The sequence below is a fragment of the Ranitomeya variabilis genome, chromosome 3 (genome assembly GCF_051348905.1).
Source record: "Ranitomeya variabilis isolate aRanVar5 chromosome 3, aRanVar5.hap1, whole genome shotgun sequence".
NCBI lineage: Eukaryota > Metazoa > Chordata > Amphibia > Anura > Dendrobatidae > Ranitomeya > Ranitomeya variabilis.
In genome coordinates, this window is record NC_135234.1 from 472,380,158 (window position 1) to 472,400,190 (window position 20,033).

Consider the following 20,033-nt stretch of genomic DNA (forward strand, 5'->3'; position numbering starts at 1 on the left):
ATTTTTGGCACCAGAGATCTGGTGGCCAGGTCCTTTTGGTGGCCTTCCTTGTCAAGGGATGTGCGGTCATTTGTGCAGTCCTGTGGGACTTGTGCTCGAGCTAAGCCTTGCTGTTCTCGTGCCAGCGGTTTGCTCTTGCCCTTGCCTGTCCCGAAGAGACCTTGGACACATATCTCCATGGATTTCATTTCTGATCTTCCGCTATCCCAGGGCATGTCCGTTATCTGGGTGATATGTGATCGCTTCTCAAAGATGGTCCATTTGGTTCCTTTGCCTAAGCTGCCTTCCTCTTCCGATCTGGTTCCTGTGTTTTTCCAGAACGTGGTTCGTTTGCACGGCATCCCTGAGAATATTGTGTCAGACAGAGGATCCCAGTTCGTTTCCAGATTCTGGCGATCCTTTTGTAGTAGGATGGGCATTGATTTGTCGTTTTCGTCTGCTTTCCATCCTCAGACTAATGGACAGACGGAGCGAACCAATCAGACTTTGGAGGCTTATTTGAGGTGTTTTGTCTCTGCTGATCAGGACGATTGGGTGACATTCTTGCCGTTGGCTGAGTTTGCCCTTAATAATCGGGCTAGTTCCGCCACCTTGGTTTCGCCTTTTTTCTGCAACTCTGGTTTCCATCCTCGCTTTTCTTCGGGTCATGTGGAGCCTTCTGACTGTCCTGGGGTGGATTCTGTGGTGGATAGGTTGCAGCGGATCTGGAATCATGTGGTGGACAACTTGAAGTTGTCACAGGAGAGGGCTCAGCGCTTTGCCAACCGCCGCCGCGGTGTGGGTCCCCGACTACGCGTTGGGGATTTGGTATGGCTTTCTTCCCGCTTTGTTCCTATGAAGGTCTCCTCTCCCAAATTTAAACCTCGTTTTATTGGGCCTTACAAGATATTGGAAATCCTTAATCCTGTATCTTTTCGTCTGGATCTTCCTGTGTCGTTTGCTATTCACAATGTATTTCATAGGTCCTTGTTGCGGCGGTACATTGTGCCTATAGTTCCTTCTGCTGAGCCTCCTGCTCCGGTGTTGGTTGAGGGCGAGTTGGAGTACGTGGTGGAGAAGATCTTGGATTCTCGCCTCTCCAGGCGGAGGCTTCAGTACCTGGTCAAGTGGAAGGGCTATGGTCAGGAGGATAATTCCTGGGTGGTCGCCTCTGATGTTCATGCGGCCGATTTAGTTCGTGCCTTTCATGCCGCTCATCCTGATCGCCCTGGTGGTCGTGGTGAGGGTTCGGTGACCCCTCACTAAGGGGGGGGTACTGTTGTGAATTTACTTTTTGCTCCCTCTAGTGGTTACTAGTTTTTTGACTCTGGTTTTTCTGTCATTCCTTTTATCCGCACCTGGGTCGTTAGTTAAGGGTGTTGCTATTTAAGCTCCCTGGACCTTCAGTTCAATGCCTGGCAACGTAGTTATCAGAGCTAGTCTGCTGTGCTCTTGTCTACTGATCCTGGTTCCAGTTATATCAGCTAAGTCCGCTTTTTGCTTTTTGCTATTTTGTTTTGGTTTTGTATTTTTGTCCAGCTTGTTCCAAATATATATCCTGACCTTTGCTGGAAGCTCTAGGGGGCTGGTGTTCTCCCCCCGGACCGTTAGACGGTTCGGGGGTTCTTGAATTTCCAGTGTGGATTTTGATAGGGTTTTTGTTGACCATATAAGTTACCTTTCTTTATTCTGCTATCAGTAAGCGGGCCTCTCTGTGCTAAACCTGGTTCATTTCTGTGTTTGTCATTTCCTCTTACCTCACCGTTATTATTTGTGGGGGGCTTCTATCCAGCTTTGGGGTCCCCTTCTCTGGAGGCAAGAAAGGTCTTTTGTTTTCCTCTACTAGGGGTAGCTAGATTCTCCGGCTGGAGCGTGTCATCTAGAATCAACGTAGGAATGATCCCCGGCTACTTCTAGTGTTGGCGTTAGGAGTAGATATATGGTCAACCCAGTTACCACTGCCCTATGAGCTGGATTTTTGTATTCTGCAGACTTCCACGTTCCTCTGAGACCCTCGCCATTGGGGTCATAACAGGGATGTCTGTATATAGGAGTGGTGTCTGTATATAGCGGGATGTCTGTATATAGGAGTGGTGTCTGTATATAGAGGTATGTCTGTATATATGAGTGGTGTCTGTATATAGAGGGATGTCTGTATATAGGAGTGATGTCTGTATATAGGGGGATGTCTGTATATAGGAGTGGTGTCTCTATACAGGGGGATGTCTGAATATAGGAGATATGTCTGTATAAAGAGGGATGTCTGTATATAGGAGTGGTGTCTGTATATAGAGGGATGTCTGTATATAGGAGTGGTGTCTGTATACAGAGGGATGTCTGTATATAGGAGTGGTGTCTGTATATAGAGGGATGTCTGTATATAAGAGTGGTGTTTGTATATAGAGGGATGTCTGTATATAGGAGTGGTGTCTGTATATAGAGGGATGTCTGTATATAGGAGTGGTGTCTGTATATAGAGTGATGTCTGTATATAGGAGTGGTGTCTGTACATAGGGGGATGTCTCTATATAGGAGTGGTGTCTGTATATAGAGGGATGTCTGTATATAGGAGTGGTGTCTGTATATAGAGTGTTGTCTGTATATAGGAGTGGTGTCTGTATATAGGGGGATGTCTCTATATAGGAGAGATGTCTGTATATAGAGGGATGTCTGTATATAGGAGTGGTGTCTGTATATAGGGGGATGTCTGTATATAGCAGTGGTGTCTGTATATAGAGGGATGTCTGCATAAAGGAGTGGTGTCTGTATACAGAGGGATGTCTGTATATAGGAGTGGTGTCTGTATATAGAGGGATGTCTGTTTATAGGAGTGGTGTCTGTATATAGGGGGATGTCTGTATATAGGAGTGGTGTCTGTATATAGAGGGATGTCTGTATATAGGAGTGGTGTCTGTATATAGAGGGATGTCTGTATATAGGAGTGGTGTCTGTATATAGGGGGATGTCTGTATATAGGAGTGGTGTCTGTATATAGGGGGATGTCTGTTTATAGGAGTGGTGTCTGTATATAGAGGGATGTCTGTATATAGGAGAGATGACTGTATATAGAGGGATGTCTGTATATAGGAGTGGTGTCTGTATATAGAGGGATGTCTGTATATAGGAGTGGTGTCTGTATATAGGGGGATGTCTGAATATAGGAGATTTGTCTGTATATATAGGGATGTCTGTATATAGGAGTGGTGTCTGTATATAAGGGGATGTCTGTATATAGGAGTGGTTTCTGTATATAGGAGGATTTCTGTATATAGCAGTGGTGTCTGTATATAGAGGGATGTCTGTATTTAGGAGAGATGTCTGTATATAGAGGGATGTCTGTATATAAGAGTGGTGTCTGTATATAGAGAGATGTCTGTATATAGGAGAGATGTCTGTATATAGAGGGATGTCTGTATATAGGAGTGGTGTCTGTATATAGAGGGATGTCTGTATAAAGGAGAGGTGTCTGTATACAGAGGGATGTCTGTATATAGGAATGGTGTCTGTATATAGAGGGATGTCTGTATATAGGAGTGGTGTCTGTATATAGGGGGATGTCTGTATATAGGAGTGGTGTCTGTATATAGAGGGAAGTCTGTATATAGAAGTGGTGTCTGTATATAGAGGGATGTCTGTATATAGGAGTGGTGTCTGTATACAGAGGGATGTCTGTATATAGGAGTGGTGTCTGTATATAGGGGGATGTCTGTATATAGGAGTGGTGTCTGTATACAGAGGGATGTCTGTATATAGGAGTGGTGTCTGTATATAGAGTGTTGTCTGTATATAGGAGTGATGTCTGTATATAGGGGGATGTCTCTATATAGGAGAGATGTCTGTATATAGAGGGATGTCTATATATAGGAGTGGTGTCTGTATATTGAGGGATGTCTGTATATAGCAGTGGTGTCTGTATGTAGAGGGATGTCTGCATAAAGGAGTGGTGTCTGTATACAGAGGGATGTCTGTATATAGGAGTGGTGTCTGTATATAGAGGGATGTCTGTTTATAGGAGTGGTGTCTGTATATAGGGGGATGTCTGTATATAGGAGTGCTGTCTGTATATAGAGGGAAGTCTGTATATAGGAGTGGTGTCTGTATATAGAGGGATGTCTGTATATAGGAGGGATGTCTGTATATAGGAGTGGTGTCTGTATATAGGGGGATGTCTGTATATAGGAGTGGTGTCTGTATATAGGGGGATGTCTGTTTATAGGAGTGGTGTCTGTATATAGAGGGATGTCTGTATATAGGAGAGATGTCTGTATATAGAGGGATGTCTGTATATAGGAGTGGTGTCTGTATATAGAGGGATGTCTGTATATAGGAGTGGTGTCTGTATATAGGGGGATGTCTGAATATAGGAGATATGTCTGTATATATAGGGATGTCTGTATATAGGAGTGGTGTCTGTATATAAGGGGATGTCTGTATATAGGAGTGGTTTCTGTATATAGGAGGATTTCTGTATATAGCAGTGGTGTCTGTATATAGAGGGATGTCTGTATTTAAGAGAGATGTCTGTATATAGAGGGATGTCTGTATATAGGAGAGATGTCTGTATATAGAGGGATGTCTGTATATAAGAGTGGTGTCTGTATATATAGAGATGTCTGTATATAGGAGAGATGTCTGTATATAGAGGGATGTCTGTATATAGGAGTGGTGTCTGTATATAGAGGGATGTCTGTATAAAGGAGTGGTGTCTGTATACAGAGGGATGTCTGTATATAGGAATGGTGTCTGTATATAGAGGGATGTCTGTATATAGGAGTGGTGTCTGTATATAGGGGGATGTCTGTATATAGGAGTGGTGTCTGTATATAGAGGGAAGTCTGTATATAGGAGTGGTGTCTGTATACAGAGGGATGTCTGTATATAGGAGTGGTGTCTGTATATAGGGGGATGTCTGTATATAGGAGTGGTGTCTGTATACAGAGGGATGTCTGTATATAGGAGTGGTGTCTGTATATAGGGGGATGTCTGTATATAGGAGTGGTGTCTGTATATTGGGGGATGTTTGTATATAGGAGTGGTGTCTGTATATAGAGGGATGTCTGTATATAGGAGAGATGTCTGTATATAGAGGGATGTCTGTATATAGGAGTGGTGTCTGTATATAGAGGGATGTCTGTATATAGGAGTGGTGTCTGTATATAGGGGGATGTCTTAATATAGGAGAGATGTCTGTATATATAGGGATATCTGTGTATAGGAGTGGTGTCTGTATATAGGGGGATATCTGTATATAGGAGTGGTGTCTGTATATAGGGGGATTTCTGTATATAGGAGTGGTGTCTGTATATAGAGGGATGTCTGTATATAGGAGTGGTGTCTGTATATAGAGGGATGTCTGTATATAGGAGTGGTGCCTGTATATAGAGGGATGTCTGTATATAGGAGTGGTGTCTGTATATAGGGGGATGTCTGTATATAGGAGTGGTGTCTGTATATAGGGGGATGTCTGTATATAGGAGTGGTGTCTGTATATAGAGGGATGTCTGTATATAGGAGAGATGTCTGTATATAGAGGGATGTCTGTATATAGGAGTGGTGTCTGTATATAGTGGGATGTCTGTATATAGGAGTGGTGTCTGTATATAGGGGGATGTCTGAATATAGGAGAGATGTCTGTATATATAGGGATGTCTGTGTATAGGAGTGGTGTCTGTATATAGGGGTATGTCTGTATATAGGAGTGGTGTCTGTATATAGGGGGATGTCTGTATATAGGAGTGGTGTCTGTATATAGAGGGATGTCTGTATATAGGAGTGGTGTCTGTATATAGAGGGATGTCTGTATATAGGAGTGGTGTCTATATAGAGGGATGTCTGTATATAGGAGTGTTGTCTGTATATAGAGGGATGTCTGTTTATAGGAGTGGTGTCTCTATATAGGGGGATGTCTGAATATAGGAGATATGTCTGTATATAGAGGGATGTCTGTATATAGGAGTGGTTTCTGTATATAGAGGGATGTCTGTATATAGGAGTGGTGTCTGTATACAGAGGGATGTCTGTATATAAGAGTGGTGTCTTTATATAGGGGATGTCTGTATATAGGAGTGGTGTCTGTATATAGAGGGATGTCTGTATATAGGAGTGGTGTCTGTATATAGAGGGATGTCTGTACATAGGAGTGGTGTCTGTATATAGAGGGATGTCTGTGTATAGGAGTGGTGTCTGTATATAGAGGGATGTCTGTATATAGGAGTGGTGTCTGTATATAGGGGATGTCTGTATATAGGAGTGGTGTCTGTATAAAGAGGGATGTCTGTATATAAGAGTGCTGTCTGTATAAAAAGGGATGTCTGTATATAGAGGGATGTCTGTATATAGGAGAGGTGTCTGTATATAGAGGGATATCTGTATATAGGAGAGGTGCCTGCATATAAGAGTGGTGTCTGTATATAGGAGTGGTGTCTGTATATAGAGGGATGTCTTTATATAGAAGTGGTGTCTGTATATAGGGGATGTCTGTATAAGGGAGAGATGTCTGTATATAGAGGGATGTCTGTATATAGGAGAGATGTCTGTATATAGGAGTGGTGTCTGTATATAGGGGGATGTCTGTATATAGTGGGATGTCTGTGTATAGGAGTGGTGTCTGTATATAGAAGGATGTCTTCTATATTGCAGTGGTGTCTGTATATAGAGGGATGTCTGTATATAGGAGTGGTATCTGAATATAGAGGGATCTCTGTATATGGTAGTGGTGTCTGTATATAGAGGGATGTCTGTATGTAGGAGTTGTGTCTGTATATAGGAGTGGTGTCTGTATAGAGGAGTGATGTCTGTATATAAGAGGATGTGGCCAAAGTGGCTACCGAGAGACTGTGTGCTCCAAAGTGGCTACCAAGGATTCCTGCATGCCAAAATGGCTACCAAGGGGCCAAAGTTGCTAACAAGGGGCCCCGCACATCAAAGTGGCTACCAAGGGGCCAAATTGGATACCCAGGGGCAGGGCCCTGCATGCCAGACTTGCTCCTGAGGTTCATTGGCAGCTGGCAGCGCTGTTCAAGCACCATGTATTTCCTTCAGGAAATGCCCATCTAGTTGTTTTTTACTGTGTATATGTTTGTTACATTTAATGTCGTTTTTTCTAATTGCACATGGCTACCCCATTGGTTACTAGTTAATTGATGGGTTGGGTCAGATGGTATATAATGGTGGTTATATGGTCTTTTCACTATGCTTGATAAAGGTCTCAGGACCGAAACGTTGCAGATGGCAGAATAAACACGTAAGCTGTTCTGTCACAATTGCTGTGGTGCTGTCCATTTCTTCTTTTGCATTGGGGCTGAAATTCAGTCCTGGCATTTAAAATCACACAGGCCCATGTTGTCCCCATCCCCATGAACCAGATGGGATATATTACTAATATTACCCTGGACTGAGGAAAGGAAGGCGTGTGCCGCCTCCGGTGGCCATTTTCCTGGAGGCCAGAGTGATTTCCCAGCCACAGATTGAGATCTCGGCAATGAGATCTTGTTCCAAGATCTTGGGAGACGATATCTCGGAGCTGAGATCTCAATCTGTGCATGCATCGCCTCCAGTGGCCATTTTCCCAGAGGCCACAGCATTGAGGCAATAGAAGTGCAGGGGCTCCGGGCTTTCACAAAATGTTGCCGGAGCCCTCCCTGCACCACCACTAACCCTGCCGCACCAGGCTGGGATGGGAGCAAGATCATCGCCCAGCAGCGTCGGACCGCCGGAAGAATCGCCCGACTCCTGCTGCCACCACGCTAACTGTAAGTACATTCTGACTATAAGAGGCACCCCCGTTTTTCCCCAAAAAATTTTGGGAAAAAAGTGCATCTTATAGTCTGAAAAATACAGTACACATCCGCCAAATTCACCATTGTGAGTGGACACAAGTTTGGTGTCAATGATCATCTTCGCTCAGCTGAGTCAACAATATGAACAGCAGAGACACTTCTTGACAGTGAAGGAATCCTCACATGTAAGGACATTTCGGGGATCCTACAATTTAGTTATTATTAAGGGGAACTAGGTATAGGGATGAGTGAGTATAATCGTCGGTATTTGGTACTCGGCAAGTAATGATGTACTCGTGGTACTCTGAAAATAGCAAGTATTTCACTACTCGCCCAGGTGTAGCAGTGTATATACACTGCTCAAAAAAATAGAGGCAACTCTTAAACAACAGAATATAACTCCAAGTACATCAAACTTCTGTGAAATCAAACTGTCCACTTAGGAAGCAACACTGTTTGACAATCAATTTCACATACTGTTGAGCAAATGGAATAGACAACAGACGGAAATTATTGGCAATTATCAAGACACACTCAATAAAGGAGTGGTTCTGCAGGTGGGGACCACAGACCACATCTCAGTACCAATGCTTTCTGGCTGATGTTTTGGTCACTTTTCAATGTTGGTTGTGCTTTCACACTCATGGTAGCATGAAACAGACTCTACAACCCACACAAGTGGCTCAGGTAGTGCAGCTTATCCAGGATGGCACATCATTGCGAGCTGTGGCAAGGTTTGCTGTGTCAGCGTAGTGTCCAGAGGCTTGAGGTGCTACTAGAAGACAGGCTAGTATACCAGGAGATGTAGAGGGGGCCGTAGGAGGGCAACAACCCAGCAGCAGGACCACTACATCAGCCGTTGTGGAAGGAGGAACAGGAGGAGCACTGCCAGAGCCCTGCAAAATGACCTCCAGCAGGCCACAAATGTGCCTGTGTCTGCACAAATGGTTAGAAACCGACTCCATGAAGATGGTCTGAGTGCCCGACGTCCACAGATGGGGGTTGTGCTAACAGCCCAACACCGAGCAGGATGCTTGGCATTTGCCACAGAACACCAGGATTGGCAAATTCGCGACTGGCGCCCTGTGCTCTTCACAGATGAAAGCAGGTTCACACTGAGCACATGTGACAGACGTGACAGAGACTGGAGATGCTGTGGAGAGCAATGTGCTGCCTGCAACATCCTTCAGCACGACTGGTTTGGCAGTGGGTCAGTAATGTTGTGGGGTGGCATTTCTTTGAAGGGCCGCACAGCCCTCCTTGTGCTTGCCAGAGGTAGTCTGACTGCCATTAGGTACCGAGATGAGATCCTCAGACCCCTTGTGAGAACATATGCTGGTGCGGTTGGCCCTGGGTTCCTCCTAATGCAGGACAATGTCAGACCTCATGTGGCTGGAGTGTGTCAGCAGTTCATGCAAGATGAAGTCATTGAAGCTATGGACTGGCCCGCCCGTTCCCCAGACCTGAATCCGATTGAACACATCTGGGACATCATGTCTCACACTATCCACCAACATCACGTTGCACCACAGACTGTCCAGGAGTTGGCAGATGGTTTAATCCAGGTTTGGGCAGAGATCCCTCAGGAGACCATCCGCCGCCTCATCAGGAGCATGCCCAGGCACTGTAGGGAGATCATACAGGCACATTGAGGCCACACACAACATAACATCATTTCCTTGTCTTGAGGCATTTCCACTGAAGTTGGACCAGCCTGTAATTTGATTTTCCACTTTGATTTTGAGTATCATTCCAAATCCAGACCTCCATGGGATACTTTTGATTTACATTGATCATTTTTATGTTTTATTGTTCTCAACACATTCCACTACTTAATGAATAAAGATTTGCAACTGAAACATTTCATTCAGTGATATCTAGGATGTGGTATTTTAGTGTTCCCTTTATTTTTTTGATATATATATATATATATATATATATATATATATATATATATATATATACAGTGGGGCAAAAAAGTATTTAGTCAGTCAGCAATAGTGCAAGTTCCACCACTTAAAAAGATGAGAGGCGTCTGTAATTTACATCATAGGTAGACCTCAACTATGGGAGACAAACTGAGAAAAAAAAATCCAGAAAATCACATTGTCTGTTTTTTTATCATTTTATTTGCATTTTATGGTGGAAAATAAGTATTTGGTCAGAAACAAACAATCAAGATTTCTGGCTCTCACAGACCTGTAACTTCTTCTTTAAGAGTCTCCTCTTTCCTCCACTCATTACCTGTAGTAATGGCACCTGTTTAAACTTGTTATCAGTATAAAAAGACACCTGTGCACACCCTGAAACAGTCTGACTCCAAACTCCACTATGGTGAAGACCAAAGAGCTGTCAAAGGACACCAGAACCAAAATTGTAGCCCTGCACCAGGCTGGGAAGACTGAATCTGCAATAGCCAACCAGCTTGGAGTGAAGAAATCAACAGTGGGAGCAATAATTAGAAAATGGAAGACATACAAGACCACTGATAATCTCCCTCGATCTGGGGCTCCACGCAAAATCCCACCCCGTGGGGTCAGAATGATCACAAGAACGGTGAGCAAAAATCCCAGAACCACACGGGGGGACCTAGTGAATGAACTGCAGAGAGCTGGGACCAATGTAACAAGGCCTACCATAAGTAACACTACGCCACCATGGACTCAGATCCTGCAGTGCCAGACGTGTCCCACTGCTTAAGCCAGTACATGTCCGGGCCCGTCTGAAGTTTGCTAGAGAGCATTTGGATGATCCAGAGGAGTTTTGGGAGAATGTCCTATGGTCTGATGAAACCAAACTGGAACTGTTTGGTAGAAACACAACTTGTCGTGTTTGGAGGAAAAAGAATACTGAGTTGCATCCATCAAACACCATACCTACTGTAAAGCATGGTGGTGGAAACATAATGCTTTGGGGCTGTTTCTCTGGAAAGGGGCCAGGACGACTGATCCGGGTACATGAAAGAATGAATGGGGCCATGTATCGTGAGATTTTGAGTGCAAACCTCCTTCCATCAGCAAGGGCATTGAAGATGAAACGTGGCTGGGTCTTTCAACATGACAATGATCCAAAGCACACTGCCAGGGCAACGAAGGAGTGGCTTCGTAAGAAGCATTTCAAGGTCCTGGAGTGGCCTAGCCAGTCTCCAGATCTCAACCCTATAGAAAACCTTTGGAGGGAGTTGAAAGTCCGTGTTGCCAAGTGAAAAGCCAAAAACATCACTGCTCTAGAGGAGATCTGCATGGAGGAATGGGCCAACATACCAACAACAGTGTGTGGCAACCTTGTGAAGACTTACAGAAAACGTTTGACCTCGGTCATTGCCAACAAAGGAAATATTACAAAGTATTGAGATGAAATTTTGTTTCTGACCAAATACTTATTTTCCACCATAAAATGCAAATAAAATGATAAAAAAACCGACAATGTGATTTTCTGGATTTTTTTTTCTCAGTTTGTCTCCCATAGTTGAGGTCTACCTATGATGTAAATTACAGACGCCTCTCATCTTTTTAAGTGGTGGAACTTGCACTATTGCTGACTGACTAAATACTTTTTTGCCCCACTGTATATATATATATATATATATATATATATATATATATATATATCCTTGACACACACAAATATATATATATTTCATAGAGCATTAGGTAGCAGAAAAGCTGGTAATTCAATTGTCGGCTTCTGCATAATCATTGCAGAACCCAACAGGATATGAGACCTGGTTTACCTACAGTAAACCATTGCATATCAGTTATATTTTTATATGACCCTCACTAATAATGTTAGTAGTATGTGTGTGTAAATTTTGGGAGCTGTAGGGGTTAAATTAAAGGATTAATTCACTGAAAAAACTGGCGTGGGCTCCAGCGCAATTTTCTCCGCCAGAGAGGGAAAGCCAGTGACTGAGGGCAGATATTAATAGCCTAGAGAGGGACCATGGTTATTGGGCCCCCCGGCTAAAAACATCTGCCCCAGCCACCCCAGAAAAGGCGCATCTGTAAGATGCATCTCTTTCGGCGCTTAGACTCTCTCTTCCCACTGCCCTGTGGCATTGGCATATGGGGTAATAAGGGGTTAAGGTCACCTTGCTATTGTAAGGTGACATTAAGCCGGGTTAATAATGGCGAGGTGTCAATAAGACTACTATCCATTAATAATCCAATAGTCTGAAAGGGTTAAAAATACACAAACACGTTAAGAATAAAGTATTTTAATGAAAGAAACACACACACGTACAGTTCATATGAGTTCATGCCACCAGGGGGCGGAGCGGACAGTCTTTGCAATTTTACATTGAGGAACATTTTTCTGAAATTGTTCCACAATTTTTAAACATAGTCGTTGACAGATTGGGGGGGCCTCTAACCATAGGCGTAATGATTGCGATCACAGAGGGTACATTATTAAAGAAAGGGGCCAGGATGGAAGACATTATTACACGATGGGAACATTATAGGAAAGGTCTCAGAATGGGGGACATTATAAAATAAAGGGCTCAAGATATGGGAGACATTATAATAGAATAATTATTTAATAAAGGCTATTATTACCGGAAGGGGCCCAGGATTGCGGAAATTAATACAGGAAAGGAACCAACATGGGCGACATTATTGAATAAAGGTGCCAGGATGGGGAACATTATTACAGGAAGGGTCCAAGATGAGTATATTATTAAATGGGGGCAATCACCTTTTTTGTCTTTATGGGATCAAGAATTCTACAAGGGCCCATCTGACCAACATGCAGTTGTGGGCCCAGGTGCATATTTTGCTTCAGTGCCCATCCAACTCTGGTTACACCACTGCTTCTGATCATCTTTGCTTCATTTTATACAAAGTTATGTCACTTTGTTGAAAAGTGATCCTTCAGCTGTTTTTGCAGCGCCCCAGAGTCCTGGTCGTTGCAGTACTGTGGCTCCGCCACTAAGGGGAGCTATGGTACGTCTGATGGCACTGAAGGAGTTCATCTGAGCAGGTATCACAGACACCAATACATTTCACCGCCGGGCCTCCAGGGGGAGCTAAGGGTTCTATTTACTAGGCCACTCTCCACAACACTGGTAAAACTGGGGGTCAGGCAGGAAGTTAGACAGAAAGCTGACTGGGTTGGAGCCAGGCAACACCTTGTGGCAGAGGGTGTTGCAGGAGAAGATTCGGTAGGGTCCCTGTCAGGGGTGGGATCCTGACAGAGGCTTGGCAAACTGAGAGAACGTAACGGGACCGTGCCTGCTCAGTATAGCGGCGGTGCCCAAGGAAGGACTAGAAGCAAGATAGATTGTGCTGAGTGAGAAACGAGATCAAAGCAACAAGGAGAATACCAGTAGGGGTCGTGCTGTAAGATCGAGGCAACATCCTACTGAGGCGCAAACAACCGGTGGCCGGAACGCCGAAGGAAGTATTTCTATATACAGCTTCAGGCAATACTTCGAACCTACGGCAGGACAGTCAGTCTCAGGCGGGCTGTCTCACCTAAATCACCTATGCAGTCTTGGGGGGCAACTTGTGGAGAGGGGCGACTCTAGGGTCCCGGAAGAGCTCCGAGCCTACCCGTCAAACGGGTGCCGTCCTAACCGTAACATCAGGGAGGGACGGAGGATTAGCAGAACATCATCTAATCGTGTTGTGAGGGAACTTAAGAAACAGACACAACAGTTGTGGGGACTTTCCGTAAGCACAGCAGGGAAGGACCGCAACACATAGCGCTAGAAGGAAGGCACAGATTTCCACCTGTAAAGAGAACTCTGGAGGTGCCATTGGACCGGCCGGACTTGCGCAGCCTGGTTATCCGGATTCCGGACTGAGGACCCAGAGATCTTCAGTAAAGAGGTAAAGAGACTGCAACCTGGTGTCCTCGTTATTTATTGCACCGCACCACCACCACTACCATCATCCATCATATCTACCACTGACTGTGCGCCCCTCGGCAGGGTCACGGATCGGGCCTAGCCACCGTGACAACCCCAGAGCAGAGACTCAGAGGCCCGGTACCGGGTACCCCTCGGCCCTGCGGCAGTGGGGGCGCTACATTTTTATTAGTACTACTTACTAGTGATGAGCGAATATACTTGTTACTCGAGATTTCTCAAGCATGCTCGGGTGTCCTCCGAGTATTTTTTAGTGATCAGAGATTTAGTTTTCATCGCCGCAGCTGAATGATTTACATCTGTTAGCCAGCATAAGTACATGTGGGGGTTGCCTGGTTGCTAGGGAATCCCCACATGTACTTATGCTGGCTAACAGATGTAAATCATTCAGCTGCGGCAATAAAAAATAAATTTCCGAGCACTAAAAAATACTTGGAGGACACCCGAGCGTGCTCGAGAAATCTCAAGTAACGGGTATATTCGCTCATCACTACTACTTACTTCTTCAACCTTTTGTTAGCTCAGTGTCGACTTTTTGAGAGGTATTCCTGCCATCAATTTCTAAATAAGTTATTTTTTTTTCAGTTTCTGATGTGTGTTTTATGTTTTATTGTGAATAAAATATGGTTATTTCCAGATCATTGCATTCCTGGTTTCTTTACATTTTAATCAGCATCCCAACTTTTTTAACTTGGGATTGTACCTCCATTTTTCCACTATTATAAAATACATAAGATGCAATAGACTGGAGGTCTTTATTAGAGAAAGTTGCAATACGTGTAGTTAAAAAAAATCTGAAAAAGAAAAAAAAAATGCATTTTAATTTTTTTCTTTCTTCCTATAGACCCTATATACCAGTGTTACCACGTCGGCCATTTGCTCCAAAAAGTATGGCAGACCTAAATCTTGGGGATCTGGTAAAATTTTCACGTCCAGGTGGAAAAATAAGTAAAGGCACAATAAATTACAAGGGGCACCTGCCAGGAAGAGAGGAGATATATCTAGGTGTTGAGCTGGAAGGAGATGAGCTTGGGAAACATGATGGCAAGTTTCAGGGAACTCGATATTTCCTTTGGTAAGAGAATTTAGCAGTGCATGCATCCTTAGAATTGTGTCTTTATAACTACAGTTGAAACCAGGCGTTTACATACACTATATAAAAAGACACACGTGCATGTTTTTTTCAATATCTGACATGAAATCAGAATAAACCTTTCCCGTTTTAGGTCAGTCAGGATTACCACAATTATTAATATTTGCCAAATGCCAGAATAATGAGAGAGAGAATGTTTTAAGGCATTTTTATTACTTACTGCAAAGTCAAAAGTTTACATACATTTCATTAGCATTTGGTACCATTGCTCTTAAACTGAATGACTTGGGTCAAACGTTTGGGATATCCTTCCACAAGCTTCTCACAACAGTTGGTGAGAATTTGGGCCCATTCCTCTGACAAAACTGGTGTAACTGATCTAAGTTTGTAGGTCCCCTTGCTTGCACCTGCCTTTTCAGCTTTGCCCATAAATTTTAGGATTGAGATCAGAGCTTTGTGATGGCCACTCGAAACATTGACTTTGTTATCCTTAAGGCTACTTTCACACTAGCGTTAACTGCAATACGTCGCAAATGCGTCGTTTTGCCGAAAATACGCATCCAGCAAAAGTTCTTGCTGGATACGTTTTTTCGTCATAGACTAATATTAGCGACGCATTTGCGACGCATTGCCAAACGTCGCGTCCGCTTTGCGACGCTTGGGCGTGTGGTAGCGGACCGTCGGGAGAAAAAAACGTTACATGTAACGTGTTTTGCTCCCGACGGTCCGCTTTTTCCGACCGCGCATGCGCGGCCGGAACTCTGCCCCCACCTCCCCGCACTTCCCCGCACCTCACAATGGGGCAGCGGATGCGTTGGAAAAATACATCCGCTGCCCCCGTTGTGCGGCGGAGACCACGCTAGCGTCGGGAACGTCGGCCCGACGCACAGCGACGGGTCTTTCCCGACGTTAGTGTGAAAGTAGCCTAAGCCACTTTACCATTTTGGCAGTATGCTTCAAGTCATTCTCCATTTGGAAGACCCATTTCCGCCCAAGCTATAACTTCCTGGCTCATGTCTTGAAATGTTGCTTCAGTGTTGCTACATAATCTTCTTTGTTTATGATAACATCTATTTTGTTAAGTGCATCAATCCCTCATGCAGCAAAACAAACAAACAAAAAAACAAACAAAAAAACCTACAACATGATGCTGCCACCCCCATGTTTTACAGTTGGGATGGTGTTCTTATGCTTCCAAGCTTCTCCCTTACTCCTCCAAACCGAACAATGGTCATTATGCCCAAAAGTTCAATTTTAGTTTCATGAGATCACAGGACGTCTCCAGAAATCAAGGTCTTTGGAAGCTTCTTCTATCTGCAAATGCGCACAGGAACAAACACATGACAACATCATATGGGCAGTCCAGAATTATTTAAAGGCATAGTAATTTAAGTGAATGTAAACTTATGACTTTGCATTAAGTAATAAAAATGCCTTAAAGCAGTCTCTCTCTCATTATTCTGGCATTTGGCAAATATCAATAACTAGCTGAAGAGCCCGGCGTTGCTTGGGCATAGTAAATATCTGTGGTTAGTTATAGCACCTCACTTCTCTCATTTTCCTATCATGCCTCTCATTTTTCCCCTCACTCCTCTTATTTTCCCTCACTCCTCTCATTCCCCCCTAACACTTGTCATTTCGACCTCACATCTGTCATTTTCTGATCACTCCACTATTTTCCCTCACTCCTCTCATTTTGCACTCACACCTTTTCATTTTCACCTCACACATCTCATTTTCCCCTCAGTATAAACATGTTTGTCATCTCCCTTATATATAGTATATACCTGTATGTCATCTCCCCTGTATATAATATATAACTGCTGTATGTCATCTCCTTCTGTATATTGTATATACCTATGTGTCATCTCCTCCTGTATATACATGTATGTCATCTCTTCTGTATATAGTATATACCTGTGTCATCTCCTCCTATATATAGTATATACCTGTATGCCTTCTCCCCTGTATATAGTATGTACCTACTGTATGTCATCTCCTCCTGTATATACCTATGTGTCATCTCCCCTGTATATAGTATGTACCTGTATGTCATCTCCTCCTGTATATAGTTTATATCTGTGTGTCATCTCCTCCTGTATTAGACCTCGTTCACACGTTATTTGGTCAGTATTTTTACCTCAGTATTTGTAAGCTAAATTGGCAGCCTGATAAATCCCCAGCCAACAGGAGCCCTCCCCCCTGGCAGTATATATTTGTTGCTCTTGTAGTTTGTCGGCTTATTAATCAGATTTTTATTTTTGAAGGATAATACCAGACTTGTGTGTGTTTTAGGGCGATTTTCATGTGTCAAGTTGTGTGTGTTGAGTTGCGTGTGGCGACATGCATGTAGCGACTTTTGTGAGATGAGTTTTGTGTGGCGACATGCGTGTAGCAACTTTTTGTGTAGCAACTTTTTGTGTGTCGAGTTGCATGTGACAGGTTAGTGTAGCAAGTTGTGTGCAGCAAGTTTTGCGCATGGCGAGTTTTGCGCGTGGCGAGTTTTACGTGTGGTGCGTTTTGAGTATGTGCAAGTTTTGTGTGAGGCAACTTTTGCATGTGTTGCAACTTTTGTGCATGTGGCAATTTTTCCACGTGTGCAAGTTTTGCATGTGACGAGTTTTCCATGAGGTGAGTTTTGCACGTGTGGCGAGTTTTGCGTGAGCCTAGTTTTGCATGTGGCGAATTTTGCGCGTGGAGAGTTTTGAGTGGCGACTTTTGTGTTTCAACTTTTATGTAGCGAGGTTGGTGTATGTGTGGTGAAATGTGTGCTGAGGGTGGTATGTGTGTTCAAGCACGTCGTAGTGTGTGGCGCATTTTGTGTGTGTGTTCATATCCCCGTGTATATATGCCGATATGGCATATACTGTATATATTTTCACGAATATTTGAGCCCATGGATCCGTTCTATGTCCATTTTGCAAGCCGGCGTACGGATGCCATACGGATTACATACGGAGGTTTACATGCGCAAAATACACAGCCACACCCTGCCTACGGATGACATACGGAACACTGTTTTGAGATCATTTGTGCATATTGCGCATGTAAAATATGGACCGTATTTCCCTACGCTGAGTGTGACGCCGGCCTTAATCTAAAATGTTATCTGCAAAGTTTAGATTTTTTTCGTAGGTAGATTTCATGGATAATATATATAAAATGCAAACATAAGCCCCCCCACACCAGACTCCAAGGAGTGCAATGTTCAATGTAGCTTACTTTAACAGTTAGTTAGGGACTTATATTATTGAATTGCTTTAAAATAAGCCTAAAAGTATATTGATTCATAAAAACCAATTGTCATATGTCTTTTTGGTGACGTGTTATTGCAATTGTTTTTCATGTCTGCTCCAGACTATGACTGAGAGCTGATAAAACACCGCCCAATAAAACTTCTCTAGTTGCAGAATTTCTTACACAGGCTTTAGCCAGATCCACTAAGACAACAATCTAATGGGCATATGAAGTACATTGTAAATACCGTAATAGGGATGTTGGCATTGAAATTATACACAGACATATTTTGCTAGGAAATTCTCAACATTGGGCCGTTCCCTTCTGACTTCTGTTTAGAGACCATTATTAATGAACATTTGCTAGTTGGCAGAAGGAGTTTCATCATGGCTGAGCAAGATAAGTCATTTTAGCCAGTATTGTTATCTAAATCTACACATTCTCAAATTATCACTGCCTTTCAAAATGTTGTGTGTTAACAACAGCTAAATGGTTCTTTTCTTTTTCTTAATTTTACCAACAGCAAACCAAACAAAGGAGTATTTGTAAATTTCAACAAAGTTATCATGGCCTGGAATTAAATCATGGAGAAACTTATTACATGTTCAAAATACCTGGCTGAAAAATGTGGAAATTCTACATGGTTATGTATTGTGATTTGTAATGTATGTATTTATATTTTAGGTCTGATGGTTAAAACCCATGTTTGCGTTCTGTTGTGGTATCTCCATATTTTAACTAAACTCTATTTTATAAACATTTCTAATTGTGAAAGATGTTAAGGAGTTTTTTTTTTTCTTGAGTTTTGTTGTGCATAATAAAAACCAACGCATATAACAGAGATATATGGCACTAGCATATCTAGCATCCATAAAAAATACACAACGTGATATACAGTATACATAGGTAATAACGAGATTGTCCACTACCCTAACTCCGTTAGGCCTCTTTCACACTTCCGTCTTTTTCTGTCACAATGGGTCATTTTGTGAAAAAAAAAACGGATCCAGCAAATGTTTCTGCTGGATCTGGTTTTTTCTCATAGACATATTAGCAACGGATTGTGACGGATGGCCTTCCGTTTCATCCATCGTGCGCAGGATCCATCGTAAAATTGCTGTTCGTCTCACGTAGTGGTCTCACAAGGTCATTGTCTCGCAAGGCATTACTGGGAACGGGAGCTGCCGGCAGCATCGCAAGCATCGGGAAGGCCGCGGGGTACGCCGGAAGGTAAGAATATTACGATTTTTTATTTTTTTAAATTATTTTTAACCTGGGTTGTGTTGTGTATGCGTTTTCGCAGCGGAAAAACGCGGCGAAGATGCATACACAACATGTGCACATAGCCTTGATGGATCCGTCAAAAAAACGGACCCAGTGCATCTGTTTTTTACAATCTACACAGGATCCGTCTTTTCACATTTTGACGGATTCTGACTGATTGTTAAAAACGGAAGTGTGAAAGCGGCCTTACTGGTTTTGCTTAAAGATAATGCATCTAAAGATCCCCATACAGTGTTTGCCTGGGGTGCCAAAGGCCTAGCAGTAACATTGACTTTGGGAGAGGGCCCACTTTTCACATGCATACAAATATTACACTAACCTAGTTTACAAATTTACCAATATCTCTATGTAATAATAAACTGGCTAGTTTGATTAATTAATGATGATATGCTTTTTTTCTGTTGAGAGTGATTTAAGTGAATTATGCCAAGTCCTGCCCATACAATGGGCTTGGTGGCCCAGATCTGCACAGAGGCCTATCTGGGGATTCCTCTAATCTGAGCCTGTCCCCATATACATTTTCAGCCAGATTTCATGTTTTATACCATTCTACTTTCGCTTCCTATACCCTGGCCCAGCCATCATGTCCTCATCAGAATGCTCTGCTCCTTTTTGACTACATGTCCATTATTACTTCTGCTGTGCTGTAAGCCAATGGTTATCAAACACCCTGTAATGCTGACAAACCCTCCTAATCATCCTCCAGTGTCACACAGAGCCTCAGTACCATCTCTTTTACACTGCACTGTTACCGGGAATAAAAGTAATGCACAAAGCCCTGCCCTAATAATAA

General features: G+C 43.2%; 1 protein-coding gene across 3 annotated transcripts in view; it reads left to right on the top strand.

Annotated features, from left to right (window-relative positions):
- LOC143818325 (uncharacterized) overlaps positions 1–19,618 on the top strand; it is a 112,109-nt gene extending 92,491 nt beyond the window's left edge. For all 3 annotated transcript variants that reach the window (XM_077299673.1, XM_077299671.1, XM_077299674.1), the window contains 2 exons: positions 14,471–14,701; positions 18,480–19,618. In XM_077299673.1, the coding sequence (XP_077155788.1) occupies positions 14,471–14,701; positions 18,480–18,537 (289 nt within the window). In that variant the 3' untranslated portion in view covers positions 18,538–19,618. The remainder of the gene's footprint in view (positions 1–14,470; positions 14,702–18,479) is intronic.
- The last annotated feature ends 415 nt before the right edge of the window (positions 19,619–20,033 follow it).